Raw genomic sequence first — 19,931 nt, forward strand, 5'->3', positions numbered from 1 at the left:
GAATTTGACTCCGAAATATACAACTTTCATAAAATATCCAGCTTTTGGAAAAACACCCATTATAAACAAAATAAAACCCGACACAGAATGCTGCATGTGTACACGAGCATAGAGAAAGGTGTATCTGCGGGGCGAATACACACTAGGTTGTCTGCCGAGGTAAAGAGACGGAAAGGAGCCTTCTAAAGTACCATGTACGATTAAGAAAGGAACTCCCTTATATAAAATGAATACCTAAGGATAATTATGAAAACATGATCACAAAAACAGTTACAGTTTTTTGTTTTTTTTTTTACTTTCTTCCTTATGCTTTTCTGTATTGTTGGAATTTTTTTTTTACAGTGAGTCTCTGTTACTTGGAATCAGAAGAATACACCCACTCTTCACTTAACAGACATAGCCAGTTTCCAAAGACCAGATTGTTTTGAGAAAATAGAGGATGACCATATCAGATCATAAAATGGAGAATGATTACGTTATTACATAGCTGACAATTACATCATTACATAACTGCCAGACCACTGAGAATCATGGCCCAGCTAAGTTGACACATGACCTTACCCTTCAAAGCATTCATAGCCAGCGCTACCCTCGCCAGATAGTAGATTTTTTTTCCTGTTGTTGTAAATGCGAAATGTCAGCTGATGAGACAGTTGATGAGTGAGGAGTAGGTGTAGAATACAACTAATTTCATTGTAGGACCCGTGGTGGCACAGTGGTTAAGTGTTCGGCTGCTAACCGAAAGGTCGGCAATTCGAACCAACCAGGCACTCTACAGGAGAAAGATGTGGCAGTCAGCCTCCTTAAAAGGTTACAGCCTTGGAGACCCTGTGGGGCAGTTCTCCCTGTCCTACAGGGTCGCTGAGTCAGAATCGACTTGATGGCACACATAACAACAAGGCCAATAGATGAAGAAAGCGTCGTAGCTGAAATTCTGCCATACTTTTTCTTGATGCAGGTAGGGTAGGGTTGAGAGAGTGGATAGTCTAGGTAATTTTGCCTTCTCTCTGAAGAAAGAGTACTTGAGAGAGAGAATGTTCTGGTGCATTTTCCGCCTGACATTTGTATGACGCAGAGGAGAACCCTGTTGCAGTGCCGGGCTTTATGCAGTAATCACCTGTGGCATCAACAGGTCCCTGCGGTAATGATGCATTTTACGATAGGAGCTGTTTGCACTTAGAATCGGTTAGACTGCTGTAAAAAGTCGAGGTACTGTAAGTGAGACGGTGGTATAAGCAGAGTCACACTACTGAGCAGAGACCCGGTCCTCTTCCCGCCACGTCCTGGCGTAGGCCGTAGGCACGGTGCCCAGCAGTGTGCTGGGTGAGCGGTTTTTGTTACTGTCAGTTCTCAGAATGAAAGTGGGCCAAAAGTCCACTGGCGCAGGTGAGCTGATCGCACCCCGGCCCCTCGTCCTCTTCGTGTGACTGCAGTGTTCGTGGCGGTTCTGAAGATTATTTATCTGTGGGAGAACGTGCAGTAAAGAGAAGTACAGAGTCACGAGTTCCTGAGAGTATTTTGAACACAGCCTTGAAATAGATGCTTAAGAACATTGGTTGAATAAACAAGTAGTTTGGTAATACATGTAAATGACCTGATTAAAATTCAATGATAAAGGTAGACTACCTACAAGAAAACGAATTCTGTTCTGTTACATGATAGTTGCTATTCTAAGAGATCTTACATTTTATTAAACTCCTGATAAAAACAATTGTTTGAATTGAAAAGGTGAATCAGGGACCACAGAGATGGAGATTTGCAATAATGATGCTGTTTTCCCTGAAGAAATTACTCAAGTCAACCATAACACACTGTCTTTCCTTATGAAAGTTTCTAAGAACACTCATTACTGTGGGGAGGGGCAGGGAGCAAAGGTGAATCACAACTGCCAAAGCAGCTCGCTAAACTTTTAATTGGAAATAGCAGGAGAGTTTTTTATAGTGCTTGCTCAATTTAATTCTTCAGCGACTATTTATTATTCATTCAAAAGCAATATTCTTTCCTTTAAACACTAGTTAATTTACTTTTTAAATGTCATATTCACAGTTAATGTTTTCTTTTAGGTTACACTTCCTCCTGGATCCCAACATTCTGATGAAAAAGGAGCTAAAGAAACTATCCTTGATGACGATGAGTGTCCCCTGCAGATCTTCAGGGAATGGCCCAGCGACAGAGGTGAAGAGTGATTGTGTTCTTAAAGGGCTGCTTGTACGTGATCTGTTAAATTTCTGCCTGATGCACCAGTCATTTAGTTTTCTCCTAGAGGATGTGGCTGTGTGTAGGAAGTTATTTTTTGATGATGTTTTATGTAGTGTTCTGCCTCCTTCATTGACGTGTTGAATGCTCTGATGTGGTGCCCTTGCCCCTTGGCCACTCAGTGCTATCTCAGTCTTGAGGGGGACCCTGGTCAGGCTGGAGTACTGCTGTTAGAGGCCTGTGTCTCTTCTTGAAATGGCCAGACTGTTAGTTGTGTGGCAAGACCTGGAAGGTCATTGCTAGCTGTCAGCAACAGAACACTTTCCATAGGATCTAGGTGAACCAGTAGTCCTTGGGCAGATTTGTTACGACAGGGAAAACGATCGACAGACTTAAAGATTTCTCAGTGGGTTAGTCATTTCAAATAATGGATTCAGAATTTTCACTGGACAACTTCAGAGTAGAGAAGGTTGAAAGCTGTGTTTTTGCTGAAATACAGTTTTCTTACTTTTAAATTCATACCATGAGCTAACTGTTGCCCAGTAGAGGGCCTCTGCGTTGATAAAGACATATAAGTTTATCACCAGTAACCACGTCAGTGCTTGGACTTGGATGGGTGGTTTTAAAGAAAAGAAAGGCTGTTCTCAGTAAGCAGATTTCTAGCTTTCCTCGACACTGATTTGGGACTTTCTGTGGACAGTATAAATAACACTTTATTCAATTAAAGTCAGATTGCTTTGGATTCTGAACTAATTCAGTTGATTTAAACAAAAATCAAGTTAGCTAGAAATATATTTTTGTATATACAGGTATGTATCACTTAACGTCCACAATACATTCTGTGAAATAGGGCATTATGTGATTTGAACTCTGTGCAAACACCTTTACATACAGGCAGTCCTTGTATAATCCGTAGTTCAGTCCCCATAAGGCCTATTATATTAAAACCTCATGGGACCTGGATACAAGAGGCCAGCCTTGCCGGGTATGCAGCTGGGAGGGGGAGGGGGGCTGCGTGACAACTGGATCAGAACTTTGTGTATGTCTGGGCAGGGACGGCGCTGTGAGGTGCCCATGGGGAGTGGGTGTGCAGGTGCCAAGAGCACAGCTGGCATTGGCAGCCCTGGCTGCCGCCGCCCTGTTAATGTAGCCGCTTCCTGATCATGTGCAGCCAGAGCCGGGAGCCCACGAGTGCCCAGGGCCCTACCTATGGCAGGGACGGCGGAGCCTGGGCAGATGCTGTCCTGCATTGGGAGCGAAAGACTGCATGGCTGCTGGGTGGGTGAATGAAGCCAGCCAGAGGAGGAGGAGGCTCTACAGGAATTGGGATGAGCCCTGGAGCCCCGCTGTTCCTTCACTCTGAGGGCTTGGAGTCTTTAAAACCATTAGAAGGAAATAATAAAAGAAGAGCTGCTTTCCTTTTTTTTTTTTAAAAAAAGAACCTTATGGGACCATGGAGGGTATGTGGTGGGACACTGCCCGATGGGACCATGGAGGTGTCCGTGGCGGGACACTGCCCGATGGGACCATGGAGGGTATGTGGTGGGACACTGCCTGATGCGACCATGGAGGTATATGTGGTGAGACACTGCCCGATGGGACCGTGGTGGGTACGTGGTGGGACACTGCCCGATAGGACCGTGGAGGGTTCGTGGTGAGACACTGCCCAGTGGGACTGTGGAGGGTACGTGGTGGGACACTGCCCAATGGGGCCATGGAGGGTACGTGGTGGGACACTGCCCAATGGGACCGTGGAGGGTATGTGGTGGGACGCTGCCTGAGTGCATATTACGTGGCACGTGAGTGTATTCATGCATATTTATATATTCATTGATCAAAGCGTTGTTTACCAAAATAAACATTCATTTATTCTTAAACTGGATGTCGCGTTATTTTTCAGGCATATAATGAGTGATGGTTAATTTAAAATAACCTTTGGAAATTTCTTGCTAGAGATTTTCAGAACATGTCAAGAGACTAATATTTCCTATATTGAGTAAAATTGAACAATAGGTACGTTGTTCCTTGAGAGACGTTAATGCATTACATCTCCTTGGTAAGCCTTTGTGTAGTTTACTGCCAGTTAACTGGCCATCGCTGATAATTTCAATGGGGTTGATGATTTACAATGTTACTCTTCTAGGGATTTTAGTCTTCCAGTTGAAGAGGAGGCCACCGGACCACATCCCAAAGAAAACTAAAAAACAGGTGGATGGGAAGCAGCTCAAAGGGAAAGAGAGGGCTGACAGCTCTACCTACGGGTCCTCACTCCCTCCCGAGAAGCTGCCCTACTTGGTAGAACTAAGCCCAGGTGAGAAATGGGGTCATACCAGCTTATATGGTGTAAGGTGTTATTATTAAGCTGTCTTTGTGCTTTCTAATGAATTTTGTTTAAGTGGTCTCAAATTATGACATTTACTTAAAAAAAAAAACCTCAAGGTCACATGAGGTGTACATTCATGCATAAAAAATAAAATATATAAAATATAAAAATAAAGTTCTCATGGAAAAAAATTGAAAATAATGGGTAAAGTAACCTTAGTAAAAAAATCTAGTAAAAATGACAAACTGGAATTTACTTCTCTTGGGACAGATTTTATATATATGTGTGTGTACATATTCATACTTTTGTTTCATGTATGAACAGTGTCTCTTAGTAAGAGGAGGGTAATTTATTTGGTTTTTGAATTATAATAGGCTGAGTTTATTTTCATGTGAGTCCTCTGAATAGTTGGTAATTGTAGGTCTCTCATATGTTGAAACGATTGTCATCAGTTACATCTCAGGTAGAGCAATACGTTGACATTCTTAAAGCAGTGTTTTCACCATGCGCATCAGTTTTTTTTTTTATCAGTTACATCTCAGATAGAGAAATACATTGACATTCTTAAAGCGGTGTTTTCACCCTGCGTCTCTGTGTCGTGTGTGTATTTGCGTGTACATATCATATGTATGGCATATTTATTATTCAGCTAAACAATGTCGTTTCTCATTTATTTGATTATAACAGTGGTATTGGCTTGTATTATAAAATACAGTGAGGAACAACAGAGTATTTTATCCCTCCCACCTCGAACGATTTTTAAAGCCCAATTTCGTAATTATAGAATAAGTTGGCTGAAAAATGAACCAGCCGTGTGGATGATCTAGGGTCCCTTGGATAGGAACTATGTTTTTTTCTTCTTTGATTCTAGAGTGTTTATTTTTATGTAGAAGGTTGGTCTCGTTTCTTACAGCTGATTAATTTGTTATAGTTAAGCAATGCTCAGATGTGGATGTTCAGCAATCTTATGGTACACCTAAGTTATATCAGTAGAGGAACTAAAGGTGTTGTTAGATGGTCCTCTGTAATACTTTACAGTCAGTGGCAGTGTGGCTGTAGGTAGTAGTTTTTATATTTAATTATGTTTGAGGGTGGTTTTTTTCATTGATGAGCCGTTGGTGAGGAATATGCTAGTGTTGCTTTGTCCCTCCGTTGGTAGGCTAGAAAGTTCATTTGATGTTCTGTAGTTTGGAGACGGTGCCAGGGTTACTTTGTGCCTGTAACGTGTGGGAGAGCACTGGTGCTTGGCTGTCTGCAGTAATGCAGGGCCACAGTGAGGCGGCCATTTGTTTTTCAACTTAGACATTTTTTCTGGACCTGTTTCAGGCATGGGTTCTGCCTTTAAAATTTTGCGTGAAATGCTCTAAACTAATGACTGTTTTCCCCAAACCTGGTTTTTTCACGACTGAGGCATGTTAGCCTAGAGAGAAATTGATTTAGAGTAATTTTCAGATGAAAAATGGAAACTTGATTTTGTGGTCGGCAGAGGCAGGATGAGAATTCCTTCATTTATTTAACAAATATTTATTGAGTGCTTATTGTGTGTCAGACTCTGTTCTGGGCCTGAGGGATGTGCACCAACAGAACAGATAAGGCCCTGGACCTTGGGAACTTATATCCTAGGGAGAATTTCTTGGCTTCTTTCAACTCGTAGGCCTTCAAGTAAACAAACATTTAGAAGTATTTTGTTGGTATAAGGAGATCACAGGCCTTAATAGACAGTAGTTTCACTGCACGCCAGCAGTGCACGTCTAATGTGCTTGGTAACACGCCTCCTTTGTCCTGGTACTCTGCCACCTTACGGTGCCAGCATGTACTGAGCACTTGCTGTGGGCCAAGCAGTGGGTACAGAAGTGAGTGAGATTGTCCTGCTTCAGATGACCCGCACACCAGCGAGTGCCCAGTGCCAGGGACCATCTCTTCAGTGCTGGCTTGTCTCCTGAGGTCATCCTTCTAGTTCATTGGCTGCCTGCTGGGCAGCTTCACAGTTGTTCACAAACACCTGAAACTCAGCATGACAGAGCGGTAGTAATTTTTCTTCACTTCATCCCCCAAAAATCCAACGAAAAACCTTCTTTTTTCTTCTGTTCATGTGTTAGTGAACTTTTTTGCCTCCTCTGTTGTTCAAGCCAAGGCAGGGCCTCTCTGGATTCACCCCACCTCTCACTTCTGTGTCTGCCTCAGTCTGGGCAACAGCATCTTCCAGACAGGTCTGCCTCTATGCCTGTCTGTCTGCCGTGTGGTGCTCCTAGCTCAGCCGCACCACCGAAACTTCTTGAAGCCCACTCGCTGAGCCTCCTTGGTGCGCCCTTACCAAGCCTCCTCGGTGCCCCCTTACCTAGCCTCAACGGCGTCCACCCTCAGTGAGCCTCCTCAGTGCCCCTCACTGAGCCTCCTTGGTGCCCTCCCCACCACCAAGCCTCCTTAGTGCCCCCCCACAGTGAGACTCCTCAGTGCCCCTCACCAAGCCTCATTGGTGCCCCCCCCTGCCGTGAGCCTCTTCAGTGCCCCTCACCGAGCCTCCTTGGTGCCCTCCCCACCACCAAGCCTCCTTGGTGTCCCCCCTCAGTGAGCCTCCTCAGTGCCCCTCACCGAGCCTCCATGGTACCCCCACCGTCACCGAGCCTCCTTGGCATCCCCCCCTTAGTTAGTCTCCTCAGTGCCCCTCACCAAGCCTCCTCGGCGCCCCCCAGGCAGATGGACTTTTTCCAGCCACATCAATCCCTCTGAAGACCTGCTTCACCTCCTCAGACTCGAGGACAGCCCAGACACTGTTCTGGGATGGGAGCCCTATACCACGTGACCTCCGCTTAGCCCCAGTTCTCCATTCTTCATTCCTTCCCACTCTGCACTCAGCTATGGTGGCTGATGTCCTTTCCCCTAACCAGCTTTTCTTTCTTTCTCTGGGTCTCTGCTTGCAATTGTTGTCCTCCTCTTCCTCCCAGCCAGGGACCCTGCCCTTTCTTCAGATGTCACAATAGATGCTGTCTGCACTGCAGGGTCAAGGTGCTGCTGCTGCACGGCCCCCACCCCCACTTCCCTTGGCTCTCATCTGTGTTCCCATGATGGAGAGCACTGTCTTCTTTATTGGTGGGTGATAAGCTCCACAGAGGGTAGTGATGTGCAACACAATTACAATAATGTATAGGAAGGAAAAGCATTGTTTCATGAAAATTTACATCACACACAGTAGATGCGCATGTATATATGACACCTGGTAACAGTTAAGCCCTACTGTGTGTCCTGGTCAAAGAGTCTGACAGACGTTGCTGTCCTGAACTGAGAGCTCCTAGAGAGCAGGCACGGTGTGTTGTTCATCTCTGTGCTTGGCACATAATAGGCACTTAGTAAATATCTGTTGGGTGAAATACTAGGAGTATGCAGAGGGCATTGTGGGAGCACTAACCCAGCCCCAGGAGACCTCTGAGCTGAGTTAAGAATTGCAAGGCTAAGACAATGGAAGGGGGCTTGGGGCAGAGGATGTAGGGCGCCTGGGTCCCAGAAGCAGTCAGGAGGAGACTATGGTAAGGGCACGCTTTACCTGCGTAGGTAACACAGCGTACTCAGGATGCATGGGGTTTATGTAACGGAGCCCTTCGTTCCCCACCCAGAGCTTAGATGAACTGTAAGAGCAGAGAGATAAGTGAGAACAGTGCAGATGTCATAAGGTTTGTCATTGCTGCAAGGCGGCATCCTGCGAGGTGTTCCTACCGGTGGAGGGAAGTCACAGCCAAAGTTGAGGGTGCATCATGGGTGGGTGGTCAGGATGCCGTGGATGGCGCTGCCCCAGCTTGGTCATGTGGGCCTCGTTCACCTTATTCAGAGGGAGAGAAAAGAAGGGACATTCACCTTGTCTCCTCCGTGTCCGGGACCACTAGTGTTTCCGTGTGTGTGTGTGTATCGCAGTCCATTCGTCCTCACGGCCACGTTCACCTTTAACATTTGAACCGGGTAACACACTGTCCTGGGGGGAGACACGGGGTCAGTGGCAGACCCGAACGCTCTGCCAGGATCTTCCTTGCACCAAAGCCATGCTCCTTTCACAAGGCCCTGATGTCTTTTGAAGTTTTCATTGTAACTGGATGACCACTGTCAGCACGCTGAATGAGGTGGATGTGTCCCTTGAGAGAAAACAGTGTTCATGCGTCTTAATGTCTGTGAGTGGGCAGTACTGTATCCACCACACACGTGAGCCAAGCACTCATCCAGCTCAGCCTTGGGACCAGGTAAAGCTGGCCTGGGCCCTGAGGGTTTGGGGATGTGGGCATGTGCGATGAGCGCGTGTGATTGGCGTGTGCTCACACTGTCTTTGGAGGAGCGGGATGCGCATGTGACTTGTGTTGTTTGCTTTGGATTTCAGCGTGCTCTTTAACAGAAGAAACCCACAGAGTGGGTGGTGACTCTATATGATTAACTGACCGCTGCCCTTCCTATTGCTTGGTGACTCACCTGTTGTCCTGGTGTTTTTCTGTAACAGAACACTCACTGACTTGGCCCTCAGTTCTGAAAGCTGGTGGGGTAATACACACTTTTCTACCCTGTAAAGTTGTCTGCGTGTTGTCTCACTGCAGTTTCACACGTTCCTGTCTTTTCTTTCCTCCCCCCTATGCGTGTTCTGCACGGTCTCTCTCCTGCTGGTGCTGCCTTCACCTGGGTCCCGTGCATGTGTCTACCCAGGGAGAAGGAGCCACTTTGCCTGCTACAACTACCACACTCACGAAGGTAATGCTTGCTTCATACACTTGCTTATGACTGGACCGCTAACAGACCTCATGGCAAAACAGTGGGAGCCGACTCAATATTTTATGTACTAGTTTCTGAATTGATATAAATTATTTTAAGAAGTTTAGTGTACTGTTTTTTAATTTATACTCAGTAAAATGTTCCATATCTAGAATACATTTCATTTACTAGGAACTAGGAGCTCATTTAAAAAAAACCCATTCCTGGGCTAAATTTTAAGTGAGAAATTGAACTAAAGAAAGGAGAGGCTGTTTTCATGCCCTTCCCCTCCCCTAAAATTTAAACAACAACCCCTCTCCCTAACCCAGAAGAACCATGTGTCCTGAGAGGAAGAGGAAGGGAGTAGGAAGGAGAGGGCAGGAGGAAAGGACAGAGGGGAGCAGGAGAGAGAGAGAGAGGTGGGAGAGGGAGGGCGGGTAGGCAGGAGAGCTGTTTTATTTGCTGCAGTTCAAGTAATGTGACTACAAGGGTTGATGGGAGAAGCGTCCCAGGCAGTGGCCGTGTGTGTGATAATCTTGGGAGGGTACAGAGGAAGAGCCTGTCAGCAGCCTGGCGTTTACATATCCTCACTGCCCGTTCTGTGCGTGCTCCATGAACCCGCAGGCACTCTGCCTGTCACCTGGCCGGGCTTTAGGGGGCGCCCTAGGACTCTCAGCAGCCTGGTGTTTACACGTTCTCACTGTCTGTTCTGAGTGCACTCCACGAACCCAACCCGTGGGCACTCTGCCTGTCACCTGGCCGGGCTTTAGGGGACGCTCTAGGGCTCTCAGTAGCCTCGCGTTTTTGCATCCTCACTGCCTGTTCTCTGCATGCTCCATGAACCTGCGGGAACTCTGCCTGTCACGTGGCCGGAGTGTAGAGGGCGCTCTAGGACTCTAAGCAGCCTCTCGTTTACGCATCCTCACTGTCTATTCTGTGCGTGCTCCATGAACCCGCGGGCACTCTACCTGTCGCCTGGCCGGGCTGTAGAGGGCGCTCTAGGACTCTAAGCAGCGTGGCATTTACGCATTCTCACTGCCTGTTCTGTGCGTGCTCCATGAACCCGCGGGCACTGTGCCTGTCACCTGGCCGGGCTGTAGAGGCGCTTTAGGACTCTCAGCAGCCTCGTGTTTACGCATCCTCACTGTCTGTTCTGAGTGCGCTCCATGAATCTATGGGCACTCGGCCTGTCACCTGGCGGGGCTGTAGGGGCGCCTTAGGACTCTCAGCAGCCTGGTGTTTACACATCCTCACTGTCTGTTCTGAGTGCTCCATGAACCCGTGGGCACTCTCTGCCTGTCACCTGGCCGGGCTGTGGGAGCGCTCTAGGGCTCTCAGTAGCCTCGCGTTTGCGCATCCTCACTGCCTGTTCTGTGCGTGCTCCGTGAACCTGCGGGGACTCTGCCTGTCACCTGGCCGGGGTGTAGGAGCACTCCAGGGCTCTCAGTAGCCTCGCGTTTGCGCATCCTCACTGCCTGTTCTGTGCGTGCTCCATGAACCCGTGGGCACTCTGCCTGTTACCTGCCCGGGCTGTAGGGGCACTTGGGGCTTTCAGCAAACTGACTGGAATCATGTTTTTCAGCAAAGCTGTGCGTTCTTACTTGGAATATGTCCTCATATTTTGTGCATCTCCATCTTTCTTAAAGAACTCATTATTTTTACTGGAATACCTTGTCTATTTTATATTTTGTTTTTTTGCATGTTGAATTTAAAATCACCTACTTTTCCAAGCAATATAAAGTTTACTCTCCTTTTAGCATCTTATGTTAATTTGTTGGAATTTTTTCTAAACCAATCATATAGATTGTTTCATTAGACATTAACCAAACTTAGAGTCTTGGTTTTTTTTATTTAAATATAAACAAGGACTCTGTATTACCCATTTTGATACTTGTGTATGCATACAATGTCTAAAACATTTTTTTAAATTTTGGTTAATTGTTGAAATGGTCTTACCATTTTGTTTTCATGCGTATTTGTTAATTTCATACTGTGAAATAATGGAACAATACAAAGAAAATGCATTTCCTCTTTGACTTGGTGTGTGTGAAAAAAATGAATGTAATAATTAACTTTGACTAAATTGTCTTTAGTTTTTTGCCAGTTGTTAGATTTTTTTTTTTTCTTTTTCAATAATTAGCCAAAAGATGTTCAGTGGTTTATGTTTTAATAAGGTTCGGATTTTTTTTGATATCTTCTTAGTTGACCGAAGAAGATATCAATTGGCCCCTTAAAATCTAGACTCCACAGGAATGTTAATTTACATCCACTTTCTTACTGCTAAGCTCCAGCGGCCAGCACAGTGCCTGGGACAGGGCAAGCCCAGTGAGAATGCCTAGTGAGTTACCTGTCCACCCCCTTAAAGGAAAGGAAACAGAGTGCTGTGCTCTGACTTATGGAGGATCACCCTGGGAAGTGCCTGCAGGCCAAGGCAGGGTCACCTTCCAGAAGTGGCCTTAGAGTAAAAATGCAAGTGCTTTTTGAGAGGTGCCCTTAGACTGTGCTTATGTGGGTCTAGTTACCCTTCTCATTTGGAACTTCAGAGAAAGCCTTCTAGTGGGAGTACTGTTGTATGTGGGGCAACTATTTAGAAAAATTTGTGCCTCTGCTTTTACAGGTGCTCGGATTTATTCATAGTTACCTAGGGGGAAGAAAAAGAGCCCCGGTGGTACAGTGACAGCGCGCTCGGCTGATAACTGAGAGGCCAGTGGCTCAAACCTACCGGTGTCTCCGCGATCTGCTCCTGTAAAGGTTACTAATAGCCAAACCAAACCCGTTGGCACTGAGTAGATTCCGACTCTTAGCGACCCTGTAGGGCAGAGTAGAGGTGTCCCATAGGGTTTCCAGGGCTGTAATCTTTACAGAAGCAGACTACCAACCACATCTTTCTCCCACTGACCTTTTGGTTAGCAGTCAAGCGCTTAACTACCACGCCACCAGGGCTCCTTTCCCCAAAAAGATTACACCTAAGAAACCCTATTGGGCAGTTCTGCTCTGTGAGTCGGAGTTGACTTTAGGGCACACAACAATGATAATGGGAAGAAAGATACTTGGGCAGTTTGGGCAGAAATGAACTACTTGTAGAATGAATACCTATTGAGGGAGAGGAGGAAAATTTAGAATTTTTGTTTTAGGCAACAATTCATATGCTTGTTACTGCCCGGAAGGTGATCGTTGTGCATTTCATAAAATAAGAGGGAAATGGACTATTGCAAGAAGATTCCAGTTATTTAAACGTTAGCTGCACCCACCTACCCCTTCTCTCCACCTTTCCCAAATCAAACCAAACACCATTTTATCTCCTAAATGCGACCGCCACATGTGGGTTATTAAAAACCTACAGAGGCTCTGTTTATGGTTTTCTGTTATTATTGTGAAGTGGTAAGAAAGAGGCTGGGAAAGAAGGTCATTTCCAATCCATCTGTTGATACAGTGGTTAGAAGAGTAAGAAAGAAGCTAACGTTGCTTCTCCCTCTGTGTGTGCACGTCGAGTTTCTGTTACTACGGTGGTTAGAAGAGTAAGAAAGAAGCTAATGTTGCTTCTTCCTCTTTGTGTGTGCACGTCCATCGATGTAGACGTTGGTGTAGATGGGTCTGTAGTCTCTTGAATTAGATGGCTCACAAGATAGCTTTCAGGAGCATTCAAGATTCAGAAAAATATTAATGTGAAGTTTTCTCTTATCTCTAAGCAGACATTTTTTCATGTTTTTGTATTTTTAACTTCATATTCAAGTAATTGTTTTTTTCACACATGCTCACTTATTTGCTCTTTTTATTTATAATTTGTGTAATTCTGTATATTACATTATTCTTTTCAGTTTGAATTACTCATTATTCACTGTTTATACGTTAAGTCTTTATTGAGCAGACACCGCTGAGTGCTAGGATAAAGACATTTAAAAAAACCGAGCCATCAGGGAGCTCAGAGGAGGTCGGAGAGACAAGTAAATTGAAACCATACTCATAATGAAGTATGGTTCGTGGTGTAAAGTAACCCACCGTGCTGTGGGAGGACATATGAGGGACACAACATACTTCTTAATGTGTTTGTTTAAAACAGAGCAAAGCAGTCAACATTCCTAGGGGCGTAGAGTCAGTGGGTCTGGAAGGGAACTGCCTGTGTTCAGTAGAGCCCAGATGACTCTGACACCTCATCTTTGGATAAGAGCTTCGTAAGAACAGTTTGAGTTGGAAGGAAAATTGTTTAAAAAATGCCTCACTTGCCACTGTACACAGTGAGGGCCTCACATGATGGAGAGATGAATCGACTCTTTAATGTGTATAACATCGGTGTCGCTCATCCACCCTCACGCAGGTTTCACACATCTCTGAAGGACTCTAGAATCTGAAATTTTGTCATTAGAATGTTATTTTGTGTACTCTAAAATTGGCAAAAATTCTAACAGCTTGCATATTTGTGGTGACTTTTGCCCGTGAGAATTCAGACCACGCCATGGCTAAGAGAGTTTCACAGTTTAAAGCTTGATGTATAAGCTCATACGTTACACAACTTTCAATTTCTGAGGCGCCCAGAGCTAACTGCCCAATCCCAATGACTGCGCTTACGTTTGGCGACTTAGCGTGGGAGCCTGAAAGACACAAGTAAGCAGTGGCATGGGTTGCGGAGGTCTCCCTTTTACAGAAACTTTGTGTGGCATGTGTGCAACACCAGCTGAATAGGCGTGGCTGTGTACAAAGGGTGACCTCTGAGGTGGCCAAGGTCACCAATTCTGGGAGACACATTGTTTCCTGTTTTAGCCTCACAGATCAGAGTGAGTCCTGCGCTGGCTTGCTGCATTAGATGGAGTACAGTAGGTGATCAATGAAAAAACACATCTGGGTGTAAGCAGGACAGGTGCCTTTGGCAGGGGCTCTTCCTCCTCCTCCTCCTCCTGCCCACCCCATCCCCATGATAGACATTCATGTACAGGGAAATTAAATATTTCAACAGTTCACAAAGGCATAAAGTGACAAAAACAAAGGCTAGTCTTCTTTTCTGCCCCTCGCCCAGCCCCATTCCATGGTGGTAAGCATATTAAGAGTAGTTCATAATCCAGAATGGACATCAGAACTGGGGTGGGGTGGCCTCAGGCCTTGTCCAGTGTCCGTGCGTGGTGTGGGTGAGCACCAGCAGCCTGAGTCGCTGGGGCCACGTGGACCACAGCTCACTGTCAGACGAGCTTGGCTGGCACTGAGGTCATCTTTGAGGAGCTTCATTTTCCTAGCAGAACCGTCCTCAGAAATTATCAACAAGTCCAGGGTAGCAGGGCAGAGAAAATTTCTTTTTATGTGATAAGAAAAGATTGGAATGAATGGCAGTGTTAGCACTTGATGATATGTTTATTTCTTAATTTGAGTATTCTGTGTCAAATTTGTTAAATTACGTGATATAAATTTGGAGTATTTTGAAAAAAAATTCTCAGAAGTGAGAGCTATAGTGTCACTTTTAAGGTAACTTTTTGTTTGCTTGTTTCCTTCAAATAAAATCTCGAGAATGTTGGGCTTTGCAAAGGCAGTGCTGCTGTTGTTCTTCTCACAGATGGCTCTGACTCCAGAGATAAGCCAAAGCTCTACCGCCTTCAGCTGAGCGTTACTGAGGTGGGGACAGAGAAGTTTGATGACAGCTCAATCCAGGTGAGCAGCCCTGTTGTGGCTCTGGCCTGTCTGTAATTGGGAGTAGCACAGAGTACAGCACCTGCCAGGTGGTGGGGCGTGAATGGAGGAGGGAGAGAGGAATGAATGCGTGAACGTGGAAGCCCACTATTAAATACAAGTAGTTTGTCTAGTCTGGGCTACTCTTCTCTGCTTCGGTGTGAAAAGGGCAGTGTGCGTTTGTGTCTGAGCTCCACCTCTAGAAAGGGACTGCTGCTGCACTTCCTCCCAGACCATTGCCTTTTCTCTAAAGATGGGGGTGACCGTTGTGAGTGTCTGCTTTCAGGATGGAGGGCGTGATAGCCAGTGCGAGCATGCCTGTCACTGGATCTGACACTCAGTTGTAGGCCTTCAGAAAGTCACAGTTAAAATGTCCGTTGAACACATCTCAGCCACCTAAAACAGAACTTACACACTGTTTTGAGTGCGTATGGTGGGATTTGCAGTTCAGTTGAGTTGAACTCCTAGATCTCCCGTACTCTGGGCTGCTTGTTTCTCAGGCAGAACGTGAGGGTCATTTCAGTTCTAGCCAGCATGCCTCCATTCTTAGCGTAGCAAGGAGGCAAACAGTTAGGAGCTTTTAATCCTGACAATCTGTATATCTACCCGTTAACGCACTAAAATACATTCGTTAAGATGACACTGTATGTCACTGGATGATAAAAATAAACTCTTTAGTTATTTTGACAGTGTTTTCATAGTGTTTAATTGTTTTATACAATTTGGGGAAAATCCCACCTCTGAGCACACAAAGACACTGAAGCTCCAGGGTTTATTGGGTTATATTTGTCATAAAAGGGGAATTCGTGGTTTTAAAATTCTGTCTTTAAGTATTATGCGCTTGATGATGGAAGTTTCTCTGATTTATTTTCAGCTGTTCGGGCCAGGAATCCAGCCTCATCACTGTGACCTCACAAACATGGATGGCGTTGTGACTGTGACCCCGAGAAGCATGGATGCTGAGACGTACGTGGAAGGCCAGCGCATCTCGGAGACCACCATGCTGCAGAGCGGCATGAAGGTCCAGTTTGGATCGCTGCATGTGTTCAAATTCGTGGACCCCAGCCAGGATCACGCTGCTGCGAAGAGACCTGTGGATGGGGGCCTTATGGTCAAAGGGCCGAGACACAAACAGGGGTAAACACCGCAAACAAGCTTGAAGGATTTGAGAGTTGTGGTTACTCTTAAAGTGGTTTTAATCAGGAACAGATGACTCATTTTTTTATTTTGTTTTTTAAAAATCCAAGTGGGGTTTGTGCCTTGGGTTCTTACTCTTACTGATTTGGGATGGTTTTGATTCTTAGCGACTTGGCTGGCTCAGGATCTTATTGATTTGGGTGGTTCTGGTTCTTGTTGTTGATTTAGGCTGGTTCCTGAGGAAAGAAGAAGACAGAAAGACCTTTCCTTCATCATCTTTAAAGTGGAAGTTGTGGCTGGTTGTACAACTATTTTTAACTTTTTTTTTTAGCTGATACGTTAAAACACTTTGTTTCTTTGTGAAGAATTATGCTGTTCCATATAATTATCCCATCTAACTAGGACTTTTTATTGAGAGTTTTTTTTTTCTGTCAGAGATAAACGCACTAAAATCCATTTCCTCTGGTCCCCGTGTGATCAGTATTGCAGATTATATGTGCTCCTGGAGAGGATTGTGGTTGTCAGCACAACATTTAGTTGATTACTGTGGGAAACGGAAAGAGCACACACCGCCTTCCAGTGCTCTAAGAGGCAGAGTCTCGGGCCCAGGAAAGTCTTATGTTCTTTTGCCTTCGTCCCCCAGACGTGCGCATGCGTGGGTGCGTGCACACGCGTGTGCTCAGAATCTGAATGTCTGTCTTAGGTGATCCATTTTTTTAAAACACTGTTGTAAGGCATTCAAGGTATTTGGGCTCCACCTAGTGCCTTTGGGAGACCTTGCAGTGTGCGCCTATTCCTGGAAAACAAAGATCCTTTCTTCCTGACTTTATCTAATAACACTTTCTTGGGGGAGGGAGTAAAGTTTCCACTTTCGTAATGATAATTTTTCAGAAATAATGAAGTACTATCTAGAGACCTGATTATCCATTTTGCAGGTGGAAAGATAGCTGCAGTAGCTCTCCCTTCATGCTGCTTTAAAGCAACCAAACATCTGCTGAGTTGTCAGCCCTAGCGTGAGGCATCTGAGCAGACTGGGTGCAGTAGTCTTCTTTCACGGCCTCCCATGGCTTTGCTCAGAGCCTGCACTCAGCCTGAGGCACGTGTGCAGAGTGGGTACTGCAGCCTTATTGCAGTGTCCCTGATGGCTTTGCTCGGAGGCCTCACCTTAGGGCCAGATGTTGGCCTGAGCCTGAGACATGAGCACAGAAGGGTGCAGCAGTCTTCCTGCAGGGCCCCTCACAGCTTTGCTCAGAGGCCTCTCATGTTTGAGTCAGGTGAATGCTGAGAGTTGGTGCGTTTGCTCCTCTGTCAGTTTGTCAGCATTATAAATTCCACTTTGATTGTTCCTGGTGAATCATCATGAACTCTTGGCTTCCGTTGTCATTCTTTGTCCATTTTGAATCCTGGCCAAGGAAAGGGATAAAAGAGCTAGTACAATCGAGAGTTCAAGGCTTTCTCCAGTTTGATCCCTTTGTGGATTTAGAGAAGTGAGACACACCGAATCTATGGGCTGGCCACATCCTCTGTTCCCAGCCACCCACCTGTGCTCCGTGTTTCAGGAAAGAACCACACCTTTTACTTCCTAGAGGAGTTTAGCAGGTGACCCGCTGTCTTCTTTCCCAGAAATCGGTTTCTTCTCAGCTTGTCTCATCTCCAAACTTCTTTTGTATCTAAGCTCATCCTTCCTCTCTGAGTCTGGGAGGACTGGGTTTCTCTGCCTTTCTCTTAGGGTTACATTTTTCTTTTATCAGCTGTTCCCTGTTTCCTGTCCTTGTCATTATCCTCACACAGGCACTTTTCTTTAGCATATGGCATTGGCAAATGTTTTCCATTTTAAAGAAATCAGCCTTTCTTCAGCCCTCTCTCTTGCCTTTAGCAGCAGGCTTCTTGGTAGGGTAAAGCATGCACTCCTGGCTGACCAAGGTGTGACTGTGCCTGCTTCACGGCCTTGCTTCCAGGTACTCCCAGCCGACCAAGGTGTGGCTGTGCCTTGCTTCCAGGTACTCCCAGCCGACCAAGGTGTGGCTGTGCCTGCTTCAGGGCCTTGCTTCCAGGTACTCCCAGCCGACCGAGGTGTGGCTGTGCCTGCTTCAGGGCCTTGCTTCCAGGTACTCCCAGCCGACTGAGGTGTGGCTGTGCCTGCTTCAGGACCTTGCTTCCAGGCACTCCCAGCTCGTAGAGCTGTGGCCAGAGAGACTGTAGAATGAAGAGTTTCTTCTGACACGCGCACGTATGCACATCGCCATTCAACAGTCCTTGTAGTCACTGCGTCTCATTTATATTCATGCCTTCACTTCTGAGTTTAAAAAAAAAAAATTAAAACTCAGAAGTGAAGGCATGAATATAAATGAGAAAGCCACCCTTATTTTGGTGTTTGTTCATTGTGTTGTTGCTGAGTGTGCACACAATCCCCAAACCTCTCTGTCCCTCTGTCAGAGTAAGTAGGTCCTTTGTTTTGCCCGAGATGCTTTTAGTATGTGAGAAAACAGATCTCTTACTGAAGTTTTGCCTTAGATTCCTCTTCTGGAAGCCAGTTGTGGTATCTTCCTGCTGTATCTCTGCACAGAAGCAGAGAGCATGTAAGATAGGCTTTGGTTTCAAGGGGGGAGAACGTGTTGCGAGATTTTACTGTATTGTTTTTCTATATTATTGTAACCTTTCCCTGCAAAACTAGTGAAAATTGCTTAGTGGTTGAATATCCCAGTACTTACATTTGCATCCATAGATTAGGTAGGGCTTTTATTTTTTGTAAACATGGTTTTTATTTTGATATCCAACTATTATAGAAATTTCTAGGTAGATAACTGTTATGGATTGAATGTGTGCCCCCCGCAAAAATCTGTGAACTTGGCTAGGTCATGATTCCCAGTATTGTATGATTGTGTACCATTTTGTCATCTGATATGATTTCCTATGTGTTGTAAATCTTGTCACTATGGTGTAATGAGGTGGATTAGTGGCAGTCACATTGATGAGATCTACAAAATTAGATAGTATCTTGAGCCAATCTCTTTTGAGATATAAAAGAAAGAAGCAAGCAGGGAGACATGGGACCTCGTACCACCAAGAAAACAACGCCAGGAGCAGAGCATGTCCTTTGGACCTGAGTTTCCTGCACTGAGATGCACCCAGACCAAGGGAAGACTGAGGCATCACAAGGACCTTCCCCCAGAGCCAACAGAGAGAGAAAGCCTTCCCCTGGAGACGGGGCCCTGAATTTGGACTTCTAGCTTATTGGACTGTGAGAGAATAAACTTCTCTTTGTTAAAGCAGTCCACTTGAGGTATTTCTGTTATAGCAGCACTACATGACTAAGACAGTAACCCAGGTATTAAATGCAGATTTCAGAGTCTGTCATACCAGCTAGGTAGCAAAAGTGACAGTGGTAGTCACCTGGGGGATTTTAGAAACTTTTGATGATTCACTGATTTATTAATTATTTATTCATCTAGTCACATTTACTGAGCCACCCTTGGCATGTGTGGTTATTGTGCTCTGAATACTGGAATGAGTAAGAGAGGATTCTTGTAACCAAGGGCTATAATCTGAAAATATCAAAGCCAAGAATAAAGTTATCTTGAAATTGTTCATGTATACAAAATATAGTATAAATTGGGTCCATGTTAAAACTTGAAAGAGGTAGATTTAGGGGAAGAAATTTAAGAGCTTTGCATGGCGTTGAGTAAATTTGTTATTCTAGGATGGTAATTATAACTGGAATCAAAGAAACTTTGGTTATATTCCTGTACTGTGCAAAAGAGGGGGTTAAGGGTACATGAGGTGTATTTGTGGATTTGATAGCTGCAAAGGGCAGTTGACTGTCATTTCTTAGTTACATTGTCAGGGACAAAACAGCTGAACTGAATTTCCTACTCAAAGCCATGCAAACCAGCAGAACATT

At 45.3% G+C, this 19,931-nt stretch overlaps 1 protein-coding gene across 7 annotated transcripts in view; it reads left to right on the forward strand.

Moving 5' to 3' along the window:
• The window catches only part of AFDN (afadin, adherens junction formation factor), a 175,405-nt gene that overhangs the window by 80,726 nt on the left and 74,748 nt on the right, over window positions 1-19,931 (forward strand). For all 7 annotated transcript variants that reach the window (XM_064293260.1, XM_064293263.1, XM_064293274.1 and 4 more), the window contains exons 7-10: window positions 2,064-2,175; window positions 4,340-4,507; window positions 14,781-14,875; window positions 15,768-16,030. In XM_064293260.1, the coding sequence (XP_064149330.1) occupies window positions 2,064-2,175; window positions 4,340-4,507; window positions 14,781-14,875; window positions 15,768-16,030 (638 nt within the window). The remainder of the gene's footprint in view (window positions 1-2,063; window positions 2,176-4,339; window positions 4,508-14,780; window positions 14,876-15,767; window positions 16,031-19,931) is intronic.

This window comes from Loxodonta africana, chromosome 1, assembly GCF_030014295.1.
Source record: "Loxodonta africana isolate mLoxAfr1 chromosome 1, mLoxAfr1.hap2, whole genome shotgun sequence".
NCBI lineage: Eukaryota > Metazoa > Chordata > Mammalia > Proboscidea > Elephantidae > Loxodonta > Loxodonta africana.